Source organism: Asterias amurensis, chromosome 2 (assembly GCF_032118995.1).
Source record: "Asterias amurensis chromosome 2, ASM3211899v1".
Lineage (NCBI taxonomy): Eukaryota > Metazoa > Echinodermata > Asteroidea > Forcipulatida > Asteriidae > Asterias > Asterias amurensis.
This window is the reverse complement of record NC_092649.1, coordinates 7,386,263-7,412,444: the sequence shown is the minus strand read 5'-3', so window position 1 is coordinate 7,412,444 and position 26,182 is coordinate 7,386,263. Positions and strand designations below refer to the sequence as shown.

At 39.4% G+C, this 26,182-nt stretch overlaps 1 protein-coding gene across 1 annotated transcript; it reads right to left on the bottom strand.

Annotated features, from left to right (window-relative positions):
- Positions 1-508: 508 nt before the first annotated feature.
- On the bottom strand, positions 509-25,092 carry LOC139954247 (plexin-A2-like). Its single transcript, XM_071953966.1, has 27 exons — positions 24,679-25,092; positions 24,287-24,481; positions 23,086-23,217; positions 22,166-22,266; positions 21,088-21,214; positions 19,674-19,830; positions 17,758-17,857; positions 16,698-16,812; positions 15,466-15,600; positions 14,336-14,434; positions 13,652-13,745; positions 13,079-13,248; positions 12,662-12,807; positions 11,937-12,057; positions 11,436-11,575; positions 10,239-10,403; positions 9,044-9,137; positions 8,358-8,585; positions 7,783-7,929; positions 7,391-7,616; positions 6,556-6,741; positions 5,947-6,030; positions 5,333-5,514; positions 4,324-4,433; positions 2,965-3,127; positions 2,245-2,381; positions 509-1,764 (listed from the first exon to the last, which is right to left on the bottom strand). The coding sequence occupies exons 1-27, from the start codon at positions 24,994-24,996 to the stop codon at positions 942-944; spliced, it is 4,695 nt and encodes a 1,564-aa protein (XP_071810067.1). The 5' UTR covers positions 24,997-25,092; the 3' UTR covers positions 509-941.
- Positions 25,093-26,182: the final 1,090 nt, after the last annotated feature.

Below are 26,182 nucleotides of genomic sequence, written 5' to 3'. Positions count from 1 at the left end.
AACAAATAAACGTGTAAAATACAGTAACAGAACACCAGTTGTAATTAAGCGAAGTGTATGACATTTTGACTGGTAACCAACCGCTGCCAGCGCTGCATACTACAAAGGAGTTGGGAAAGTTTCAGTATTGCTTTAGACTCAAGCTGTGTATAAAATACTATACTAAATTAAAGGAACACGTTGCCTTGGATCGGTCGAGTTGGTCTTTGAAAAGCGTTTGTTATAATATGCATATGGGTAGAAAGATGCTGTAGAAGTAGAATACAATGATCCACACAAACATGCCTCGAAATTGCACGGTTTTCCTTTTACCTCGTCGACTAACACGGTCGGCCATTTATGGGAGTCAAATTTTTGACTCCCATAAATGGCCGACCGTGTTAGTCGACGAGGTAAAAGGAAAACCACGCACTTTCGAGGCAAACTTGTGTGGATTATTGTATTCTACTTTTAAATTATCTTTCTAACCATATGCATTTTATAACAAACGGTTACAAACGCTTTTTTATAGACCAACTCGTCCGATCCAAGGCAATGTGTTCCTTAAAAAGGAAGAACTCTGGCATTTGTTCCTTTGCAATGAAAAGTTGCTAAACCTCTTTAAATACCATTATTTAAGTACTATTATTTTGAAATGTCTAGAAATACTAAGTAAATTCCTATTTGTAATCTTTTAAGATAACTATGAACCCATGGGACCCAGACTGGGTCATTGACCCGGAAGTTCCACATTTTAAGCACCTCTTCATTCTGCTGATTTCCCAAGTTCCCAAACTTTACCTTTAAAACATATTCTACTTTTATAACCATCAATTCACTGATTCGTTTCTCCTCATACTTGGTAATTTCCATAATTCTTACACTCAACTATAGTTTTCATCTTACATTTATTTAGAATTTCCCGTTTTCCCATTTAAACTTTCCATAGGAATGGCATCACCTCAACAGTGATCCCCGTAATTTCCCTGACCATTCTCTTCCATCATAGGAATGAGATAGCTATTACGATATTCACTTCCAGTACATTCATCACAGGTTCCCCGGTTTTCCTTCAAACTGGAATTCTCCCGAGGAGAAGTGACTTCCCCTTTCCGATCAACTCCCGTGCATTCTTCCCAGGTTTCCTTGGTATTTCCCGTTGGAATGAGATAACTCCCTCGATTGGCATTCCCAGATTCGTTACATTCATCCCAATTTCCCCGGTTTTCATTCAAACTGGAATTCTCCCGAGGAGAAGTGACTTCCTTTTCCCGATCAACTCCCATGCATTCTTCCCAGGCTTCCTTGGTATTCCCCGTTGGAATGAGATAACTCCCTCGATTGGCATTCCCAGACTCGTACCATTCATCCCAGTTTCCCCGGTTTTCATTCAAACTGGAATTCTCCCGAGGAAAAGTGACTTCCCCTTTCCGATCAACTCCCGTGCATTCTACCCTGGCCTCCCCGTAATTCCCCGTTGGAATGAGGTAACCTTCACCATCGCCATTCCCAGACTTCCCACACTCCCCACTTTCCTGGTTTCCAACCACATTTTCCTTCTCACGTTTTCCGCCACCTTTATTCTCAATCACATCCATTGGAATGATGGAGCCTTTGCCGTAACCCGTATAGCGCTCTCCCTGACCGTCTCTTGGCGTAGCCGGTAGAGGCGGTGCATCACCCGGCGTGATTGTGGTCAACAACTGGTCAAACTCTCCAACAATTTCACGGAAGGAACATCTGCTCTTTGGGGAATCTCTCCAGCATTTTTGCATGATTTCAGATCTAAAGGGGGAAGATTTCAAAGACAACTCTAGTTTATTATAATGAAATGTTGTTCAAGAAACTACAAGTTTTATAATTTCGTCAGATCAGTGTCTGTTATTTTGAGCAATGAGAATGTCATAAACAAAATTAAATTGATCTTCTCTGTGGGTGAGACAGTGAATGCTTCACTTCTTTGAAAGCCCATGTTAATGGCGTCTTTACTCTTCAAGTATACACAATATTCAACAACTATTCTGTAAAACTTTCACAATCAATTTAAAACTTGACAAAAGTTGTGTAAAAGTTTACATAAACCTTATGTCACTGAAACTTGCCACGGAGTTGTGTATTTGAATTCTTAAATTTTACATAAATCGTCCAATAATTTACACTGTTACATCTTTTTACCCATTTATTTGTTACCATTCATTGTGAGTGATAGGCATACAGTACTGGTGTTGTTTGATGCACAAAGAAAACATTTGTTTTCTCTCTTACATCTTGATGTGGCAGAATCTTGGTGGGTCCATACGTTCTCCCCGTTTCAGGAAATCATAAATGTCTCTGTTTCGAATGCCAGGATACGGACTGCGTCCTCCAGAGAACAACTCCCACAGAAGAACACCGTACGACCACTGAGAGACAAACAACAAGAATCTCATGAAAACCGGTGTCTGGTTTACCTTGTCCGCGCCGTGGATTTTGCGTTGTGCACGGCGTGAAGTTAGGCAGTGATAAGGGAATCTCATGAAAGCCGGTGTCTGGTTTACCTTTTCCACAAAGGTAATGCCAGTTCGAACAGCGACATAAATGCGCTTACAGCAAGTGATTGCGCCTATATCGAGATAATCTTTTGAACAGTTTGGGGCAACCCCCCTAAAATTCATACGTGTTAAAAAGTAAGCAAATGTCGAGTATGGCACTGGACTACTTTAGTAAGATTGTCAAAGATTTCCACTTGGTGTATCCCATAACTAGATCTGTGAAAATGTTTACCCAATTGGTCATCGAAGTTGCAAGAGAAAGAAAAAAACACCCTTAATTGATGCAAATTTTTTCTTCTTCTTCAATTCATTAGTTGCATAAAGGCTTCAGGCCTGAATTCTTTGAACATTTGAGTGAGAAATTAGCTCTTTCTCTGAACCCACGTAACTTCAGACTCTCAGAGCGAGCCGTTTATCATGGAAGGCACAAAGACGGAAGATCAAACAAGCTTACCACATCTGTTTTAGCGTTATACACCCGGCGTTCCATGGATTCTGGTGCCATCCATTTGATTGGTAGTTTGGCGTGTTTATCCCCACTAGTGTAGTAGTCCGCTTCAGACAGATCCCGAGACAAGCCAAAGTCTGCTATCTTCACAACCAGCTTATCGTCAACCCTGTTGGTGTTTCAAACATAACAAATTATTGCTACATTACTGTTTTTTTTAATGTAATACTTGTATCCATCCTTTGGATGCCGAATAAAAAACTAAAAAACAAACAAAAACAACAACAACAAGACAAGTCTGTTGATCAGCAGTTGTTCAAGTCCCTGTCTTGACGCGTGAGTGTCCTTAAGCAAGACACTCCTTCAAATGGGACGTAAAGCCGTAGGTCCCGTGTGTTGTGTAATGCAGGTAAAAAAAAACATCACTTAAATTTATCGCTAAAGGGATTTTCTACAGTTATTCTGGCAGTGGATGCCGAGTGCGCTTTCTAATAAAGTGCTTGTGTTCTAGTAAAAAGACAAAAGCAAAAAAAAAAAAAAACGAAAATGGTTGTGTTTGTGCAAGCACCTTCAGTACCATATATTTGTAGATACATATTGTTAAGACTCTGTTTGCCTATTATATACACAGAAGAAGATCAGAGCACACTGACCGAAACGATAGAGCAGAACAAACCGGCTCTTCTCAGAGCAATTACTCCTCACAAAATATAAGTTTACTTGGTGTCAACACGAACCTTACTCACTTTAATAGATCTTTCCACCAAGTATAATAGCCTTATAATGGTCTTATCCATGTGTCGTGATGACTTAAAGTAATCAATAGCAACACTGTAACTGATAGTATTTTGTTAAAGGCACTGGGCACTATTGGTAATTACTCAAATAAATTGTCAGCCAAAATAAATTACTATGAGCAACGAGCAGCGGAGGGAGCTGTTGATAATATAAATCATTGAGAGAAACGGCTCCCCTTGGAGTAACATAGTTTTTAAGAAAGAGGTCATTTCCCACTCAAATATTTCATTATTCAGGCCTGAAGCCTTTGTAGTCATCTGAAGGCACACAAATTGTGCAGCAATGGTGTTTTTCTTTCATTACTCTTTTGCAACCTCGATGACAATTTTTCACAGATTTGTTATTTTGTGCATGAAGGCGGGATACACCAAGTGGGAATGCCGGTCTTTGACAATTACCAAAGGTGTCCAGGGGTCGATATCAAAAACGTTCGGCTAGTCCTAAGTTAGGACGAGTAACTCGTCCTAACTCGAGATAAGACTAGTCCTAACTCGAGATAAGACTAGTCCTAACTCTTTGTGAACTCGACCCCAGTGCCTTTAAACAACCTTTACAGCAGAAGCTTACATGCAGTTCCTTGCAGCTAAATCTCGGTGGACGAACTTCACTTTGCCAAGGTATTCCATTCCATGAGCAACATGCGAGGCGAACTTCAATAGCTGGTTGTGAGTCAGCTCCTATTTGAAATAGGATGTCTATAGTAAGGGTGTTTGAAAATATTTAAGTTGAAAGATTTGTTTAATGCTTACACCAAAGATTGCCACGGGTGGAAAACTTCCCTTCAAGTAGTTTTGCTTGAAATGCTATAATATAGTTTTTAAGAAACTAGTATTCAACGTAAGCAGTTTTTATTCCCAAATGAGTCCCAAACCCGAAGTTAAAGGCAGTGGGCAATATTGGTATTTACTCCAAATAATTATTAGCATAAAATCTGTCTTGGTGACGACGAGTAATGTGGGGAGGTTGATGGTATAAAACATTGTGAGAAACAGCTCCCTCTGAAGTGCCATAGTTTTCGAGAAAGGAGTAATTTTCCACGAATTTGATTTCGAGACCTCAGATTTAAAACTTGAGGTCTCGAAATCAACCATCTAAACACACACAACTTTATGTGACTAGGGTGTTTTTTTTTCTTTGATTATTATCTCGCAAGTTCGATGACCGATTGAGCTCAAATTTTCACAGGTTTATTTTATGCATATGTTGAGGTACACCTAATAGCGCTCGCAACTGTGAAAACTAGTCTTTGACAATTACCAATAGTGTCCACTGCCTTTAAACAGTGACAACATTATAATAGTAGGACTTCTTTGTTTTTTTTTTGTTCTTCTCGTGACCCCGATGACTGATTGAACTTATAACTTTCACAAGTTTTGTTCATGTACTTTTAGTGTCTGCATGATAAAGTGTGAATGCTGTGTTTTGACAAAATGGCCTTTCTTATTATGTTGTGTACGAACATCCAATGCTAAAACGATCAGAATATTGTGTAGTAAAACCACCGGAAAAAGGGTGCTTCACAAAAACTAAACCAAAAAGGTTATACAATTTTAAAATTGAAAGTAATTTTAAATACCTGTTTATTTTTGACAACATACGACTTGAGGTCTCCGTTGGGCATGAATGGCAACACGACCACCGGTTGACCGTCTGGGTTAAAGGTCAACCCAATGAGTCCAAGCACATTTGGGTGGTCGAAGTTCTTCATCAAAAGTCCCTCTTGCAAGAACTTAATGACATTCATGGAATCAGTGGTATCTTTAAAAGACACACATAGATCGATTGATTGATTGATTGAATTTATTTATTTATTCGGATAAAAATACAGCAAGAACAAACCAGAAATACATACACAACAGCAGGAGAAAAGACAATGAAGAAAGATAAACCAAACACGAACTCAAGATAGAAATACTGCACAAAATTGTCCTAGGAAAGCCCCAAAATGGGAGTTGTACCGGGTTCCAGAGTGGGAATGCAAGGCAAGATATACCATTATGCCCATAGCCTTGCATTTAAAAATTATTTAAAATTCTCGAAAAAGTAACTGATGGACAAGTAGTTTTTAGATATGCCTTATAAGAAGGCCATCACCATCCTTATCAGGCATAATCCTAAAAAAATTAACAAAAAGTTACAAAAAAGTGAAGATAAAATCTGCAGGTTTCTGACTTAAATTATTACACTCACCTTGCACCGTTTTGACTGCCACTGTCTGACCCGTACCAATTTGTGCATTGTTCAGAACAGCTTGAAAGACCCTTCCGAAAGCACCTATACAGAAATCAATTCGACCTTAAATCGTAAACGCAGCCCCATTTCAGTTATTAACAACTATTATAGACCTTATGCACATAACGTCATTTAAGTAGGGCGCCCTAACTGGTTAGAAGTCAAAAGAAGGTTGCTTATTTGCCCATGCTTTGCGCTGCGCGTACTATAGACGTGCGTTTTCCATTGAATAAGGCGTTGCTTTACAACGAAATATGAGATTTTTTTGATATAGATTGATCAATCTCAAAAATAAACATGGCGTTTGTAGATGGAGCGGAAGAGGTGAAAAGCCTGACCGTGTAACCAGTGACAAATAAGACGAATTGACATTCCAATAGGCATTATACACACTAGGTTAAATATGACGTGTTGAATTGGCTTTTCAGCAGGCTACAAACTTAGTCAAAATGTGACGAGTTGAATTTTCAATAAAATACAAACTTAATCAAATATGACGAATTGACTTTCCAATATGACGAGTTGACTTTACAACAGGAAGAGACTTGGTTTTAGAAACGTTCTTACCTTGTCCGAGGATACCACCCATGTCCAACTGGCTGAACTTAATATGTAGGTCACCAGGCACGATGTTAACATGTTCGTTTAAAACAATCGATTTCGGTGGTAGATTATTCTTGGCTTTAGCTCGAATGTTTACCTTTGTTCCAGAAAGCTTACGAACACGTCTTCCTTCAGCAGTTTCTAGGATATCTGGGAATGTAGACACGCGTCGTGATATTTAAATGAATGAAGAATAATCACCAAAATAGTCAACTCATAATAAAGCACGCCACCAAGAGTATGTCCTGGGACGTCACATCGAACGTGTATCTCTTACTAACGTTAGGTGTCAAGGTTCTGCACTATACTTAGACTGAGTCCATATCTATATTTTTTAAATCATTCAGATTAGTGTGTGTTCTTGTTGTTTAAAGTTATTTTTACTGTTTAATGTTCAACATTATCCTATCTTATTCATTTTAAATTCAATGTAATTTTAAATAAACCATGGTGAGTAATAATTGGTGCTGTGGCTGAGACTGTGGTTTGAGACTAATGCGTAGAACTACATGCTGCTCGTAGCAATACCCTTAGCCATAACCGCAAATTCTGGCACAGCTTTATTTGTACTATAAGCTTGAACACCAACAAATTTGTTTTTGTTTAAAAATGATAATTTACTGTTTGTTCAATCTTTCCTCTCCGAGCTTTTGAGTCAATATTGTTTATTTGAAGCCCGGGAATGCTTTACTTCTGAGCAATTTGTGAGTAAAAATCGACAAGTTTCTTTAAGATTTCCATTTCGTTCCAAACTCTTGGTGGCGCTCTTTATTGTGAATGATATTCTGCACCATTGTACCTTCGTGGAGTCCCCTGATCCTAGCTAGAAGACGTTCGTTGTATTCCTGTGTGACGCGTTTCAGACGCCGCTTTTGTCTGCAGTACTTGATGGTAACCAAAACCGAGATAATGAGTAACATCACCACAACTATCGCCGTGATTAAGGCGAAAACATCGGCAGTTAGCCCGACGTTCGTGTAGACCACCTTCCCCAATCTAAATGAACCGTTTCCGTACCATCGAACCTAAAGTTAAAACAATTTATGGTCATTCATTTTGTTGCTTCATAAACTCATTTTGTTAGCGATATAAGATACTGCATTTTGAGGCAAGTGCAATTAATTTGGTAAAAACCACAACTGACAATTTGGTTGGTGTCACAATATTTAATTGCCCATCAACACTATTTACCGTAGCCACAGCTTGGTCAGGAGGTTGGTTGTACGGTAGACGGCATGTCAGGACATCGGGCGTAAGAGTGACGAATTGGCATTCGGCCTCGCCACCTAATGTTACCATGATTTCCGAGTCAGTGATTGCCCATGACGTCATCTCGACCTGTGAGAGAATCCACAATATGCAGGTTGAAAATGAGAGAAGTGTGGCTAAAGGGTTAGGGATGTGCTGTTCACAGCAAACCTGTGGGTTTTCAATGTAATTTAATTCATTTTTAAGGAGATGAACTTGAGGCAATCAAAGTTTGGGACCGGGTCGACTCGACTCAAACTTTCAAAACACAAGCCTGTCAGTATGTATCAATTGGCAATATTTCAAAATAAATCATCAACGCAATGGCAAACCCTAATAGTAGAGGCTTTTAAAAGAGGTTCATGTTTCTATCAAACACACAAAAGGGTTCCAGAAGTGTTATTTCACAAGGACGCTTATTGCTATAGTAACTAAAATTCCATGCAAAATAATGCTAGTACCAACGTAACGCAGTTTTTTCACGAGTGCAGGCTTTGTCTATCTCAGCTAAACTTTACCTTCATTGTTAGTGAAGAGATATTGGCTGAATCAACGAGGAGCTCGTCCCCGTCAAACTTTTGGACGATCGGATTTTGACAGTAGGTGAAACCCGGGCTCGGAATAAAGAGCTGTTTCCCGTCCACATCCAGTCCGAGCGTGGCAAGTGTGCAGTTTGTTATGGGGACAATATCAGCGATGGCAGGCGTCGTACAGAGCATGGTTTCGGCACTCTCAACGTGGCATGACTGTCGTGGGAGTTAATGAAACAAAAACGTTTCTTGCTATAAAACGTTGTTTGAACAAAAACACAGACTTTATGCTGACGGCAAAGTTGTAAAGACATAGTACATTAAAAGTCACATGGGAAAGTTTCATCAGTGTTGAGAAAACGGCACAAAAAACGAAACAAAACCAAAACTGTCACATTGTCTTAATCCATGCAGATTAAAATATTTTGGGTTGACTGAGTTTCAATTCATATTGATTCAAAAGAAAATTCTGCCTCAAAATAGGCTATAATTTGTTTTTACCAACCAGCTTGTATGGTCATTTAATATTGTTTAAATATACTAAAACATGTACTACTTGTGGGTAGCATGCAATTTCATAACTCTGAATGACCCTACCTTTAAACACCTAATAATAATTTGCCGTGTCGGGATATAAACTAAAATTATTGAACAGAAATGACTTGAAACCTGACCTGTTTAAACGTGTCATTCTTATACTGCACTTTTATTGTTGCACTGGACACAACCGTGAACCTTCGTCCGTATACAGTCAGCACCCTTCCACCGCTGTTGTTTTGTTAAAAAAACAAAAACAAAAAAACACCTTTACAAAAGTTCTTGCAGTCTATCAAACGTGGTCCGGATCGGGGTGGTTGGACCTGAATCATTTAAGCAGATTTTTCCGTCAGACTAAACTCATATTATAGCGGAATTCCTACATCATAACCACAACCTACTGTAAGCAAAGCAAAAGGTAAGCTAAATTGCTGATAACCAGATGAGTGACGCCACAACTAAAATCCAACCTAAAGGCCATGTCACATGGATTTGTTTTACAGTCAACTGTAGAGGCAACATGCAAAAGGAGCACTTCGAATGCACAAGAGATATTCTCCTATCTGTAACTCACTCTTCACACGAATATAATAACAAAAATGTAATATGAATGGATTTTCATTCTTTCAAGATTGCCTGGAACTGGTTGCCTGTAAACTGCTTTACAGTAATAGCAGTGTTTGTGACATGGAAACTACCCTGAAAACACAGAACACTTCTGCTAAAGGCTCTAAGAAATTGGGCCATACCCAATCACACACTTGCGACTTCTTCTTAGAATATGCAGAACCCCCCCCCTAATTTAAAAGGTTTGACTGTTTCAAAAGAAATACCAATATTATCCTAACAAATACTTTCATCAGCTTCAGATCGTGAGTGGTTTTCAGCCCATTCTTTCGCGACAAACTCGCACATACAAATAACACCATGGGAAACGAAATATGACGACATTGAAAAATTATGGCTTCAGTTGAAGATGAATCTGGGGCAAAAAATACCAACTAAAACGCTCTCACTAATGAGGAAGCACAATCAACTTTCAACAATCTTCCCGAATTCGAAAAGATTAGTGAAAATGGTATACACTGTGTGCATTTTGTCGTCTAACCAAGTCGGCCGGTTTGGTTATATACAACGGCTTCTTCTTCGGATATGGCTCATCGGCTAAATAGAATCGCAGTTGTTTTTTACACTATTGCACGTACTTTGCGTACGCTCCGGGCTTCAGACGAGAAAACGCGTCCGGACGAGCCTGAAGGCGAATCCAAAGCCAAAGCCGTAGTTTCGAAAAGGACCGTAGTCTCTCCAAAACAATGATTGTGGCCAACTTACGACTGGATACTGCTTTGTGGATCAAAACGAAGTATATCCGGGAGTGGCACGAAGGTGAAGATGTCAGCGGAACTCCTTGGGGTGCCATCAAATGTCACCTCAACACGGCCGACATGACCCTCTCTTGAGATCCCTAAACAACACCGTATAGTCGTGCTGGTCACGCTGTTTAAAAACAAAAGAAAATAGACCGTGTAAAGCCCGGCTCATTATACTTCTTGTGAAATGTGAATGCAATACGAATTTTGACGCGACAAAATTCGCAACGGATAACTTGCAACAAGTTGAGCTGTGCTCATCCCCTGCGAAACTTTCGCAGCGAAAACCTCCACGTGGCGTCAAAATTCGCATCGCATTCACATTCGCTGGAAGTATGAACCGGGTACAAGTCCATTTTGGTCCAACGTCAATTGCTTTTAGAACGCTTGAAGGAAACAAACTCGATTGCTTTACAGGTTTCGATGTTTCAAGTACGTGTATTCGTTGTCAAAAGTTATGCATAATAATGTTTTACTCAGATGTTTAATTAATTAATTTTAAGTAACTGTTCTCCTCCCTACAGACCTATGTTCACATTCAAACCGCCCTCTGTTGACAAAACACTACATACGTCATGTTTCGCCGGGCACTGAGTTGCGTAGTCGTAGTAAGATTGCGTACACTTTCTAGCTGGCTGCCAAAACAAAACACAAAGGTTTTGCCCGGCAGTATGCGCGCGAATCATGTTATGGTTTTCGTGTGACGTCAGAGGTCACATCGTCTATAAGAGTGTACAGTGCTTCTCCCTCTCCGTTTTTCTGTGTAAGATTTAGGCCATTTTAAATAGTAATGTAATGTTTTACTACAATTTTTTAACTATGTAACTGTTCATGTAATTCTGCTGCTGGCAGCGAATTGAATAGATTTTTAATAAACCATTGAATAAATATTATAAAACTAGAAATAATAAGGATTTGAGATATTACCATTACAGAGACGTTCTTTCTACAAACCATAGAGTACCTCTATGTACAAACATAAAAAAAAACCATTACGGACAGTTGTACCGTTACTTGAAACCACGACGGTAAACGTCGTTCACCCATCCAAAACCGTTTACAGAATAAAGCGACTCACATTGGTCAATTTACAACATTGACCATGATTGACTTTCATCCATTGTTGGGTCATAAAAATTGCGGATGTATATATACACACCTTGTAATATCACATGTTACATTGGCCGCAACGTTAACTTGGATGTCCCTACCGATATCCAAGTCTGTACCGGTAATGGTTAATATTGTACCTCCGTCTGCGTAGCCCTCTATCGGCGAGATCCCAGTAATGGCGGGATCCTGTCAAAATGCAATACTTCTAACATTATCAATCGTAACTAGACTCGATTAAGTTTAAAGTTTTATATTCAAAAACACTTTTAAAGGCACTTGTAATTGTGCAATACCAGTATTCTCTTTTGGTGTATCCCAATATAATTATTCATAAAATAACAAACATGTAAAACTCAAGCTCAATTGGTCATTGAAGAAAGAAAAAGAAAAGAAACACACCCTGTTGCACATTGTACTTTCAGATGCCTGAGGCCGTTTGACATTATTGAGTGAGAAATTACCTCTCTCTCAAAAACTACGTTATCTCAGCGCGGAAGCAACAGCATCTCCATTGCTCGTTACCAAGTAAAGTAATTTACCTTTTTACCTTATATGTGAACTGTACCGCACCGGTGCTAATCAAGTTTTCAACTCCAGCTGTTCTTGCGACTGATACGGTGACGGTTTGTGCTATGCTTGAACTCAGTGGGGAAGTTATACACCTTACACTAGAATAATAACATTGAGCGTAAAAGATAGATATAGTCAGATAGAAGAAAACACTAGCGAAAAGGGAAACAAAGGGCATAAAAGGGGGGGGGGGTAGGGGTATCGAGATCCATATTTAGGTGCGCCATTACTAGTGACGTGTTGGGGCTGAGCTGTCAAGCACACGGGACTCGAGCTCTGTTTTTTCCCTGATCAGGAGAGTGTGGGTTAGAGTCCCAGTCTTGACACTTGTGTCATTGTGTTAGCAAGACACTTTAATCAGTATTGCTTCGTCCTTCGGATTGAACGTGAAGCCGCGAGGCCCCGTGTATTGTGTAATGCAAGTCAAAGAAGTTACACTCAACTTAGGGCCATGTCACATAAGGCAATTTACAGGAAACCAGTTCCGGGCAATCTCCAAGAAGAGAATCCATTCGCTCTTGAATATTCTCATAATTGATTAGGGAGCTAAAGGCATTGTTTGAAAAATTACCAAAGTGCTACCCAAAGTGGTCCTGTAGCATACACTGCAGCAAGCAACGTTGCCTCCAAGTTGCCCCGTGTGACAAGGCCCTTATATTTTACGAAGGCCTACTCGACTCACAAATCTAAAATAAGTATTACCTTTGCCCAGTGACGTACCAACCAGTCAGGCTGCATATTTGGTTTCCGATCATCACTCTTTGGATGTCTTGAAAACTCTGACCAATGTCGCTTCCATTAATTTCGATGACAGTGTTTCCCTCTACCGGGCCCGATGCTGGAAACACCTGACACATAAATCATTGATGTTCAGTTTGTGTGAGTTTTCATATTAGCAGTTTAAGGATATGGGTTCGAATGTCCTAAGCTAAATACCGATTTCAAAATGACTACACTAAATATCGTCGTCTAGTTTATACAAAAGAAATCCATACAAAAGAAATCCATAAAGAAATAACATCAAAGTGAAAGTTGAACTAAAAAGTACATTTTTTGAGATGGATCTGTAGTATAAAATGGCTTTTCATAAAAGCCACTTCAATTTTATAAGATTCCTACATGTTTTAAGACTGGTGCTGGACACTGACTACCGGGGCTCAAAGAACTGCTTGGACATTCAGTATGACACTTGGTACCACACCAGCGGCATCCTAATTCTGGTCTCGCCGTCTCAACGGACAGACAGCGACTGCAATCCGGACGGTCCACGTCACATTTATAAAGGGTAACTGGAAATAATTGATAAAGGAACAAAACATAATAAGGTGTACAGGTTAAGCGGCACAATTTAATAACTAACAATAACATGACTCCAATGGCCTCAAACAAAAGTTCAAAATTATGCACTAAAAAGGAAAGTTCAACAAGTTGGTTATGTGCGGGAACGTGTATCAGTAAAATTCGCGTCAAATTCAAATGAAATGAATGCCACTAAAAATTATTTAAAGCAATGGGAGAATAAACTTTAGAGGAGTCTTCAATTTTCTAGACTCGAAAAAACGTGTGTATATATTATGTGAGCGTTGATACCTGATGAATCCCGGTACTTTGGGAACATCAAATGGGACGATGATGAAGTTATTTCACATTGATACCGGTATATTAATAGTCTATACTCGTTATTGATCTCACCAGTGTTGTTGTTATGTTCCAACTGCCTGTCGCCATTCCAATGTACCCGCAACGGTACAATTAGTTCTCTCTTGTCATCTGCTTCGTATGAATACTTGAAAAAACAAAATCACAATAATCGACAGTCAATGGTCTTTTTAGTCATACTGTTGAAACAAAATGTTACATGAGCGTGCGATTATACACTTAATTGGAATTGAATGCATCAATGGGGAGTCGAATTGTTGTGGTTGTTTTTCAGGTTATTGGCTAAACTCATTACCGAATAGGCATGTCACATTAAACCCCAAGTGTAATATTTGTTTCTCTTAAACCCTCAAGCGTACACGCGGGCCCCAACTGCAAAACTGAGGTGTTTAAATGTAATACCGAAGAGAGAATCAAATTTGACATAATTTAGGGCGTTAAAATAACACCAATATAATTGTGTTGACATAAATAAGTGTTATTTAAACACCCTTTGTTGTAAATTTGTATTATCTCTTCGGTATTTATGTGACAACACACAGGGTGTCGATTTTAACATCCCTGTTTTTGCAGCGTACAGTTTATGTCCTACCGGAAGGACGAAGCAACAATGGTAATGCCATTAAGTGTTTTGATTTTAGGACACAAGTGTAAAGAGCGGAGCTCAAACCTACACTCTGCTGGGCTGAGTGTAAATTATTATTTGAAATTTCTCACCATTCGTCCGTGACACCGTATTACGTCATCAGTCATTAACGTCGCTCGAGTCATCTGCGTGGTACCCTCAACTAACAAAGAGCACTGGTAACCCGTCACCTGATTTAGATATAAACACAAAAACTCATTCAGTTAGTGGATGGTGTTTGAAGATTTGCATGGTGTGAAAAAAATAAATACTTAGTAGTAAATTTGCGGATACTACCGTGTATGATATATCTTTTGAGGGAGTGTTGGCTCTGAAAAGAGCCGGTGTGGTATCGACGATTCGAACAATGTACTCTGCTCGTCGTCAGGATAATTCAGAGCATCTGATCGAAACGTCGAGTCGATATCCGGCAGTCAGGTTGGTTAAAGTCACCTGGAAGTGGTATTTTTTCAAAATAAAGCTTTTGTCATTAATATATGTGTTTTGATGAGCGGAATGTGAATAAACAGTTAACTAAGGTTTTAAAAAATCAGTTCTTATGTTATTTACAAATTTAAGAGTAGACCCCGACCCGAGAGGGCGCTGTTCGTGACGTCAATTGAGGCAGACTTTGCTGTAATACGTAGAGTAAATACAATTGCAAAGTACATGTACGGACCAAGTCGTGAGTTTGTACGTTTAAAAAAAAAGATTTTTTTATTTTTTCCGGCAATGCCGACCAGATGTATTGCTGCTGAATGCAGAAAAACACTTTTTGAAACGTACCAACTCACGACTTGGACGTACATGTACTTTGCACGTGTGTTTACCCTACGCATTGCAGGCAAAGTCTGCCTCGATTGACGTCACAAAAGGGGTAGGCGGAGTCAGCCCCCAAACAACTTTATATATTTTTTAAACACATAAATCGTGACAAACAATTACTAAAAAATTTGTTTTATTGTTCGTAAGCATATACTCTTATGTTTGAAAGAAATAAAAAATATATTTCCAGGTGACTTTAAGTGGTTTCCTTTGGACCCAGGTTCTATATCCAGACAGGAGCCTTACATGTGGATTTGGTTTTCAGTATCTACAATACTGCCCCGGTTTACCATTTCTTTGTAGGCAAAACATGAAATGAGCTGCCAGTTGGGACAATGTAAACTTCATTGAACTTGGTTGATTAACTGTTTCTGCTTAGCAATATGTTTTACTTTACCTTCGTAGGGTCAGGTAAACTTCTAACATTGACGACGAAGTCTTTGGATGTACCCACTGGAATAAGTATCTGTGTAGTTTGGGGCCGTATTTGTGGACAGAAGTCTAGTCCCTGCCTAGGTGAGCTAACAGGATTCTATGACAAACATGTCATCATGAAAAAGAACACAAACAAAGTGAACGTTTATTTTTCAAAGTGAGGGCAACAGAGTGTTATTTAAAAAAAGAAAATATATGTTGTCTCTGTCAATTTCGGTAAATGAGCAGCAATTTAACAACCAAGCTATTCTATTTCGCGCGAAATCGAATGCTACTGAAAAGGGTCATTCGATTTCGTTTTTTGATTAGTCAAATGTAATGTTGCGTCATTCGAGTTAACAAAAGCTATCCATGCATTGTTTGAATTGATTGAGTCAAAACCTCGGTGTTTGCAGGTGATAGGAAGCTGCGATACTGGAGGGGCGAAAAGTGCTTGTCAAACCTCGAAAAAATTGTCAATCTTTAACGCATACAGATTGAAGTTTGCTCGCCCATAAAATCACCATTTCTTTCGTTATAAAAAGATGTTCCCACACGCTCCAGCCGTGCTGACGATTTTCATAATGAGCAAAAAGACACACGTTTCTCGTTTTTCCCCTCTACATTTCGCTTTTGTGGAAACCGGTTCGAGTTCCTATGGTGTTGGTATATCATGTGGATGGGTGTTTAATTAGTCTCTTCCTGGTTTCGTAATCCCCCCTCCAACACTTCAACTGATTTTGAATATTCTCTTCACATGTATCTCTAGAACGGTAGGCATTACTTGTTTCCATGGTTTCAATAACAGAACAAAACACAAACAACAAAAACACTGTTAGAAAGTGTACAACTGAATTTTACTTGTTTAACTGCATGAAATTTGGATGCATTTGATCCGACCGTTATGCATTTTACGAACCGTCGTTGGCTGTCACAGATCTGTTTGTCCGTTTCTCTTATAAAATAATACGCATGGTTTGGACGAGTGGACAAATATTTTTAAAGATCTGGCTGCATTAGTAAGATTAAAGACGCTTTATATATACAAGATTTGCTGCAAGTACCGGTACCACCAATAATTACAATACTAGCTTCAACTGGTGTGGCCAAACCGACTGTCACAAAACAAGACAACACACCACAAACATTTCGGCAATTATAAACATACAGGACAAAACGAAAATCAAAATAAAAAAGAAAGAGAGAGCAGTTTACATTATTTCCTGTGACAATGGTATCTCCATGAGTACAAATGCTACTTTGGTGCGTGCAGGCATTGTCAAAAACACACCAGTCACAGTTCCAATCACTTAAAACACACGCCCCACACCTGAAAAGGTGAAATAGAAAAAGTTGCAAATTGCTAAGCAACTAAAAGAACCCATCATATATAAGCAGTCTTTAATAATGGCCTGATGTTTCGACCATAGCAAAGTTTTTAGACCCTGGAATGAAACGTCAGGCCATAAATAAGGGACAGCAAAATGAGATCACTTGGAAAAGAAACAGCTGTATTGGCTGTGTAGGCCTATACCGTAACATTGTCCTCTTAAAAATTGCTAAACAGGAATCCTTTTGAAAACGATGCTGGAAAGCATTGCCATCCTAGTGGATACATGTCTGTGATTGTCATATATTGTATGACTATAAGTTCAAATGATACGTTTTGTGCATGTTGTTGTGAAAAGCTGCCATCCCAGACTTACAGAAACTTCAGAATGGTTACCACAAAAACAATTGGCAAGTTAAGTTTTTGAAAGTCTATCCAGGGGGTTTTCCAATAGATCTTATCGCAAATACACAGCACATGCGACTTAGGCATTGAATTAGGTGCATGCTGGTCTAGCTAGCGATCAAAGTTGACCGCTAGCTAGACCAGCATGCACCTCATTCAAAAGTTAGCGCTTGCACAATGGATATTTTACGGAAATGTCTACGGGTAAAAAAAAGTGCGCCACCCTGAGTTTGTAGACTAAAGACGGGTACTTGCTTTGCAAAACCGTTGGGTACAATGATTTCATTGGATAAACGTGTACATTGAATTAAGCTTCCCATAGCTGTTTTTTGATTTGTTGAAGATGATTTTGATGCAGCTGACAAACATCACCCGGACCAATCAAAAAACAGATATGGAAAGCTTACTTTCGGTCGTCTGCTGCATGCAGTGTCCACATGTTGCGTAATGTTGGTGTCGAATTTGACTGCATCTCCGTACCGCACGATTTACAGAATAATATAATGGACATAACATGTTTATGAAACGTCTTCTACTTACGTCATGTGCCTCGTACAATCGAAGTAGCTGAATGTTGTACTTATAAAAGTCACCATGGACTCCGATGAAAATACACCCAAAAGCATAGCCACGTGGTCCTCTACACATTAATGATACAAAACGGAGACTTTATAAATAACGCACCACGGGACGGCCGGATAACATTCTCCCTCAGATCAGGGGCGTCAATCCGTCTTGAAGTGTGGAGGGGGGGGGGACATAACATTTGCGGCGTGGGGTCCGGGGCCCGCTTGAGGGCCCCGGATTTTTTTTTAGCCGGTAGATGCTCTCTGGTGCAATCTAGTGAATCTGAGGGGTGATGTTCCCCCTCTCAGATGTTGGAATTTAATGCCTATTTTTAAGCTATGATGCACCTATTCTTGCTATCATGGTTATTGTACTTAAAAAGCAACTCAATTATAGCTTCGTTATATCAATATTGTTTCTGCATTCTAATGCTCAAACGGCGTTTTATCACTATCATCACCAGACCTATTAGACACAAGTTTTATGGGGCAAATCTCTCAGAATGGAACAGAACATCTGTAAAATGTGAGCAGCAGTAGAACCTTTTGGGTTGACAACATCTTTAAGTTCGGATCTATAAACCAAGTTTTTTGGGGGGAGTCTGTCGAAGAGTGAGCTCAGGGGTGCGAAATCTTTACGGCATGGGTCCGGGCCCGCTTAAGGGCCCGGGAAAATTTTGCATTCTAGATGCTCTGTGGTGCAATCTTAGGCCAATAAGAGGCATAAAGAACGGAACAGAACATCTGTAAAATGTGAGCAGCAGTAAAACCTTTTGGGGTAACAACATCTTCAAGTGCGGATCTATGAACCAAGTTTTAGGGGAAAATACTGTCAAATAGTGAGCACGTGAGTGTGAAACCTTTATGGCATGGGTCCGGGCCCGCTGAAGGGCCCGTGAAAATTTTTGTGTTTTTAGATGCTCTGTAGTGCAATCTTTAGGCCATTTAGCGGCCAAATGGCAAACGAAACAGAACAATGAGCTGTGTGAATATTTGTGTTCCAGTGCTCCACAATTCCTCAGTGCAAAACACGATTTTCATAATAAAGCAAAGGTGGTCAAACGACACGGGGAACATTGATACTGTGTCCCCCACCCTTCGAAAATGGGATGGGATGGGGTGGGGTAGGGGTGGGGTACACGTCCCTTCCACTCTTTCAAGGGGGAGGTGCAAATCTGTCAACGATGGAGCATGCGTGTGAGAAGCCTTTACGGCTCGGGGTGCGGGCCCAATTAAGGGCCCGGGAAAATTTTGAATTTAAGATGCTCTGTGATGCAATCTATGGCCAATTTTGAGAAGGGATGTTGTGCCATCCTTTGCCCACAGGATTAATGCCCATATAGGGACACAGGGTTTCGTCTTACACAGTGCAAAACTTGGGCTTCGTAATAAAGGTGGTAAAAAAGGTGGGGGGACATTAAATATTGTGTCCCCACCCTCCAAAAGGTGGGGGACATGTCCCCCTGTCCCCCCCCCCTGATTGACGCCCATGCCTTAGATCCATCATAAATCAACTTTCGGCTCAAAAGTGACCATTAACCATTTTACTCACTTTGACTTGGTATAATAATTTACAAGTGACTATTCCGACAGCCATTTTATGCAAGTGCACAGAGAGCAATTTCAATAATAATGTGACTGAAGCAAATTGAACGCATGAGAGCTTGCGATGTTGTAAACGTAAATTTTAATGTTCAAAATACAAAGAGACAAACCCTGAATAGTAGCTGTTTTCTTTGCATACCAAAACAATACCCAACACGTCAGTTGGTGAATCTCAACACGATGATAAAATTAAGGGATGATAAATGGCCAATCTGCGGATACGACTAAATAGGTCATATGATGTTCTCTCCAAACCAATACGTGATTGGCCAGAGCGATGTATACCTTGAGGAGGAATCACTGGTATGTCAGCCTTTGCTGGTGCCCTGCACTGGATACTCTGACCATTAGTGATGCCGTAAGTCACAGGTAGCTCATCGAAACGGCATCCGTACGTTTCGTTAACGCTAAGTTGCGGTAACAATTGAAACGTCAATGTTACCTGAAATTCACAAAATTTAAATTATAATCATCAATAATATTGATAATTGAAGTTAAAGTAAAAGGAGTGTACTTCTATATAATGCAAAGTTCAATGCAACAACTGAGAACCGTTTCTGCGGCCGTGTACATAATAATAATAATAATAATAATAATAATAATAATAAGACTTGTAATGCGCACGTATCCACCCTGCTGGGTGTTCAAGGCGCAGAAAAACCAACAACAAACGAAAACAAAACAAAGAAAAACAGAAAAACAAAAATTAATCCTTGAAAAACTGTGACATAAGATAAGTTTTGAGAAGAGATTCGAATGTTGTGGTACAAAGACAAGATCTAAGATTAAGTGGTAGAGAATTCCAGATGCGTGGCGCAGCTGAAGAAAAAGACCTGTCTCCCCATGAGTGCTGAGACTTGGGTTCGATGAGAAGAAGCATGGTACTTGATCGAAGATTTCTTGATGGAGTGTAAACTTGAAGAAGTTCAGAAATATAGAGGGGAGCCTTGCCATTAAGTGCTTTGTGGATAATGAGCATCAGCTTGAAGATGATTCGTTGAGAGATAGGGAGCCAGTGTACTTGTTTCAGAATGGGGGTGAGGGAACAGGATTTCTTAGACATAGTCACAATGCGGGCAGCAGTATTTTGGAGGCGTTGAAGACGGGAAATCTGGTTGTTAGGAAGACCGTAGAGAAGAACATTGCCATTGTCAAGGCGAGAAGTAACAAATGCATGAATGACCTTTTCAGTGGCACTTTTGTCCAAGTACTTACGAATCTTACCAATATTCCTGATGTGGTATGATGACAGACGAACGATGTTGTTGATGTGTGGTTGAAGTGTCATTGATGAATCAAAAATAACCCCTGTGGCATGGTAACCCGTGGCTGTAGGCAGTTTCTATCAAGTCTTTATTTCAAGTCAATTGATCGAAGTGCGACTGGAGCCCACACAAAAGACAAAATATGGAACCTGCGAACTAGATAGCCTAGTTGGTATAGCGCCTCTGAGGCAGGAGATCCTGTCCCTCGGTCGGAGACGGTATCCCCAAACGATAAATTACGGTGTACAAACTACTTCTGATAGCGCCCTCTTTTGAAACATCCCCCCTTCATCCCACGTTAAATTCCCATATGGGGGACAGAATCCCTGGCACACAGATTTCCCTGGGAGTCCTGGCTCGTTAATCCGGCCTCGGCAGATTCAAATCCCGTTTTACTTTGATTTATATTCATTATGCAATAACTATAACCGTACCGTTTCAAGAGGATCCATTATTGGTCGGCTACCGTTGGGGAACAGGTCGACGATGGAGATACATGGACGATTTCTCAGCCAATTATTCGGCCTAGAACTGTACACACAAGAAGCACGAGTGGAGCACCTAGAACCAATCAAAATAAAGACATATAAACATCTGTATCAGCACCTTTATTTCGCGAGATTCGATCTAAATGGTATCTCTTACGAGAGGGTTTGATTCTGAAAACATTCCCGGTAGTGTAATCTCAGGATTTTACTATTGGAGAGAAGAGCCCCTTTAAAAGTCACTGAAAAAACACACGGGAAAAACTCACGTTAATTGTTGAATCATACAGAGTCCCAAACCCTGACATAAGAAGAAGACATAAGAAACTGTAATGATTTCCAAAAAAGAAGAAATTTAATTGGACACACGTTTTAAAAAGCACCACAAATAAACAAAAGAAACAACAGGCTGATAAAAATACATAAAAAAATACAAATTCACCTAACTTGAAGTGGCACAATAACCATTAAGTCTTTTAAAAAAACATTCGTTGCTTGGAAATGCTCATCTATTCAAGCGTTGTTTTAACGCACAAAATTCGTAATAAATACGTATTAACTCCACGGTAGAAAAATAAAAAGCAAGACAAGTTCTCAAAAGAACACAATCTACCTATCAGAGCCACCACTCCCTCAAAAGAGTTTTACCCATGGTTGTACTCGCAAGTTGACTATTAATTTTGTAGTTGATCTTACAATCTACCTTTTAGATGTGTAATGTTTATACAAAGAGTGGTTTGGTTATACGTCACGCATGCATGCAATGCCTCAATCCCATACAAATGAGTATTATAAACATAAATGCGTCTCTTGAAATCATACCAGCGGTGTTCTGTCATGAACTTAAACAAAACACACACCATTATTCTGTTTAAAAATATATTTCAAGCATTTTCAGTTCAAATGATTGTCATGGCCCAAAGAACTCAATCCGAAAGAAACATGCTCCTTAAGTAATGGAAAATTTATCAAAACACAACACGAAGAGTATATGATTTACTGTATAAATAGTTTCGCTTAAACTTACTTGTTTTTAAGAGAACACCATCCACAATATGGGTCTCCAACGTTCACGCATTCTTCACAACTAATGAACTTGCCACACGTTTCAACAGGCACCTTTGTGATCTGATAAATAAAAGGACACAGCATCTTATTTTGAAATCCTAATTTTTGGGGAAAAATCAATCAATTAATCAGTCTTAATTTTTTATTTAAATCATGATATTGCACCCTGAGGTAGCATTGGGTTATTTTAAAACGAATTTTACGACATTGAACAGCTTTGAATAACTTTACATTGTTGCAGTATAGAGAAGGGCACCATTTCATAGATCCGCTTAAAGCCATTGGACACTTTCGGTAAACCGTGTTGTCCAAGGCCCACACTTCGTCTATCACAACTTATATATAAAATAACAAACCTGTGAAAATTTAGGCTCAATCGGTCGTCGGAGACGGGAGAAAATAACGGGGAAACCCACCCTTGTTTCCCAACGTTTCGCCGTTTCATGACATGTGTTTAAAATAAATCCGTAATTCTCGCTATCGAGAATTTATATTGTTTTCATGTTTTCTCAAAAAGTAAAGCATTTCATGGAATAATATTTCAAGATAAGTCTTCCACCATTACCTTCTGTAAACCCTGTAAATTATTTGTAAATCTGTGAACTTTAAAAAAAATTCTGTACCGAAAGTGTATAATGGCTTTAAGGCAGAAAATATTGCTGGATAACTTCCTGGTTTTAAAGCCTGGCACATAATGCTTTTGAAATATTTGTTGCGGGTAACCTTGTTGTGCCTGTATAAATTTGAGTTTTCTATTCACCGTTCAGAAATATTTTAGAATTTTTGTATTATTTCAGCCTGTGTGGATTTAGGTCTGTTTACGATCTAGGCCTGTCTATGACAATTATAATCTCTAATTCGGCTAAAATTACAGCTAACCTTTCTCTCTTGCAAGACGTAGACAAAATCTTTGCCTTTATTGAACAGAAGACCGTCTTTGACTATTTCTTGACCACTTTGAAACGGGATGTCCTCGTAAAGGCGAGCCTCAGTCAATGATGACAATGAGAGCTGTATGTAGAATAATAGGGAGGTGTTTAGCCTACACATTACGCTAGCAAACTGAATGCGAACGTCAAAACAATAATTGTATACTGCTTGTATAGTTCTATATTTTTATACTGTATCCCATGTTTTAATAACGTCCATCTGTAATGTCCCTTTTTGTCTCTTCGTAAATTGTGGCATCAGGAGATTAACTCGATAGTAATTTAGTTTACTTTTTTTCAAATGCTTCAGGGGTGCTGCTTTTTTTGTTATTGTATTGTATGTTAATGTTTTTGTTTTCTTCTGTTCTTATTGTCTGTGCTTGAATTTTTGCCTGTGAAATTAAAAAATGAAATGAAATGAAATGAAATGAAATAATTGTTTTCTTAAAACCATACGGAAAGCACGGGCTAGAATAGTCTTTACATTCATTGCTCAGCGCAATATTGTGAACTCTTTCAAAGATGTCATTGGACACTTTCGGTAAACAGCCAACACTTCGTGTATCACAACTTTATAAAATAACAAACCTGTGAAAATTAGGCTCAGTTGGTCATCGGAGTCGGGAGAAAATAACGGAAAAACCAATACCTTGTTTCCGCACGTTTCGCCGTGGTAATGACATGTGTTTAAAATAAATCCGTAATTCTCGATATCGAGAATTGATATTGTTTTAACGTTTTCTCAATAATAATATTTCAAGAGAAGTCTTTCACCATTACCTTCTGTAAACCCTGTAAGTTAATTAATTGTAAATCTGTGAACTTAAAAAAAAAAAAAAATTATGTTCCGAAAGTGTCCAATGGCTTTCATTTGTTGTTTTTATTGTCTTTGTCAGTTTGATGTTGTTATTGTCGTCACTGTCGCTGTAATTGTCAAAGTTGTTCAGCTCGGGTAATTATCGCATCCTTTATCAAACGGCCACGGACCTGCAAGGTTTTAAACGGACGTTTAATACCGAGTCACTACTTTTATATTTCAATTCATAAATGACCTTTTTTAAAGACGTAACAAAATTGGAAAATCTGTAAAACAAATCAAGACAATTTTCAAAAACCGAACGTATTGTCTGAACTAATATATGTTTATATACCTTTAAAAGATGCCCTTGCTTAGATCCCAGGAAAATAGCCGTTTGATCGTCATGAGGAGTAGCAAGAATTGCCGTGATGCTATTATCAGCTGTGTAAATTGACCGAGCTTCTATGGGAATTCTCAAACCACCTAGAGGGGAATTGGTGTCTGTCCGATGGCAGTAATTTAGACCATCACGATATATTAAGACGATCTGTATTGGAAGGTATTCAAACAAATGAAATAACTTCAAATCAGTTATTTTGATCAGTTCAGATATGTTAATTTTTGAATTTGCAGTTTAAACAAAAAGCAAATGTAAATCAATGTTATAACTTAAAACAAATTAATTTGAATCGACTTTCTTTGCATCTTTATGGGTGTTTCCCTTATAACAAGACGTATACGTACCAATTCAGGTGACTGAACGCAAGTACTACTGCCCAGCCAATCAATCTCAGTTGTGTCAGTTCCTTGGTTGGCGCAGTCTCGTATCCTTTCCAAAAACCTCCCATTAATGATTCTCATTGGGTACATACAAATTACGGACGTCTGTGCAGTTGCTAGGTAACCATCTTTTGAAAAGGCAACAAAAAGTACATCATCGTCTAGAAGAAGTACATCATCGTCTTGCGTTCCCATCTTTGAAACAAAAGCAGCTCGTGCAATATTATAATTCACTCCATTCGAATCTTTACATACAAGAGGAAGTTCAATGTAAGATACCATGCTATCGCTACTATCATCGTTGCACAGGCGAACAATCTTGGTGTACAGGGGAGAGCCGACTTCTCGAAAATTCTCCAGCTGTGTAGCGATGAGGTAGCTGAAATGTCCATTCGAGAACCCATTTATATAGTTAATATCAAAAGTATTACCGGCTGCCGTTTCGTCGATGGTATTTTCAGGAATTTGTACATCATTCGTCGGATCAAATGCTCGGTAACTATGAAGAACTCGCTTTGCTACAGTGGGTACACTTCTCAACCACATTCCTCGTGATGCAGCAGTGTACAGAACGCTACTGCTGCCAGAAGAAGTTCCAGGGGCAATAAACGCTACATTGGTACCGTGTTCCGTATTGGTAACTACCTCTCGAGTAGGCCACTCGACTAGGCCCAAGTCCTCCAATCGGAGTATCTGGCAGGTACCCTGGTAGACGCTCCCACACACGATCAGCTGGTGTCTTTCATCATCCACGACTAGAACTTTGTTAAAATTGTTTGTTGGGGTCTTAGCCACCGAGCAGGACCGAGGAGGAGGTGGACAAGCTTGGTTGTCATCCACTGGCCCGGTAATGTTGTCGAACTCAACTTGCAAATCACTGGATAACTTGTAGAGTCTGTTGATTGAACCGACTAGCAGGCTACCGGAGGAGGAGTCCATGACCATCCGCTGAAAGGAAGTTTCGATAGTTGCTTCATACTGGTTGTAACCCAAGGAACCATTGGTGGTTTGAACATCCACGATTTGTAAGGCAAACAACATGAACAGTATAAGTGGCTTGAACATGATGGAAATAAGTGCCCGCCTTTTCGATAGGCACACCACTGTTAGAATAATTGTGCTGTGTTACAGTACGGTCTGGCAAGCCTGATTACTGAATAAATATACAGAAATATGTTTTCATGGGTGCCAAGAAAAACATGAACCAGGAAGTGGCTGGACGTTTGCATAACAATCTGTTCTTTTGGAACGTTTCTATAAAACTTCCCGGTTCAGTTGTATAACTTGTGTATAAAGTCAGCGAACCCTAACAACTTGCCAACGATGTGTTTCTTGTCATAGTGCCGGTGTCGCATGCAGTTATGTCCTCTATGCAAGACTATCCGGAGGACATTATTGCATTATACAATAATGTCCGCCGGACAGTTTTGCATATGAAATCGTGTCCGCCCGGACGCTACTGCATAAT

What these genes read in the sequence shown, in the direction of transcription:
- LOC139954247 (XM_071953966.1), bottom strand. Translation starts at nt 24,996, where the DNA reads ATGGTATCTTACATTGAACTTCCTCTTGTATGTAAAGATTCGAATGGA. An exon ending in GATTGTACGAGGCACATGAC is followed by an intron (nt 16,813 to 17,757) that starts GTAAGTAGAAGA and finishes TCACCTTTTCAG; the next exon opens with GTGTGGGGCGTGTGTTTTAA. An exon ending in GTTTACCTGACCCTACGAAG is followed by an intron (nt 14,435 to 15,465) that starts GTAAAGTAAAAC and finishes TATCTAAATCAG; the next exon opens with GTGACGGGTTACCAGTGCTC.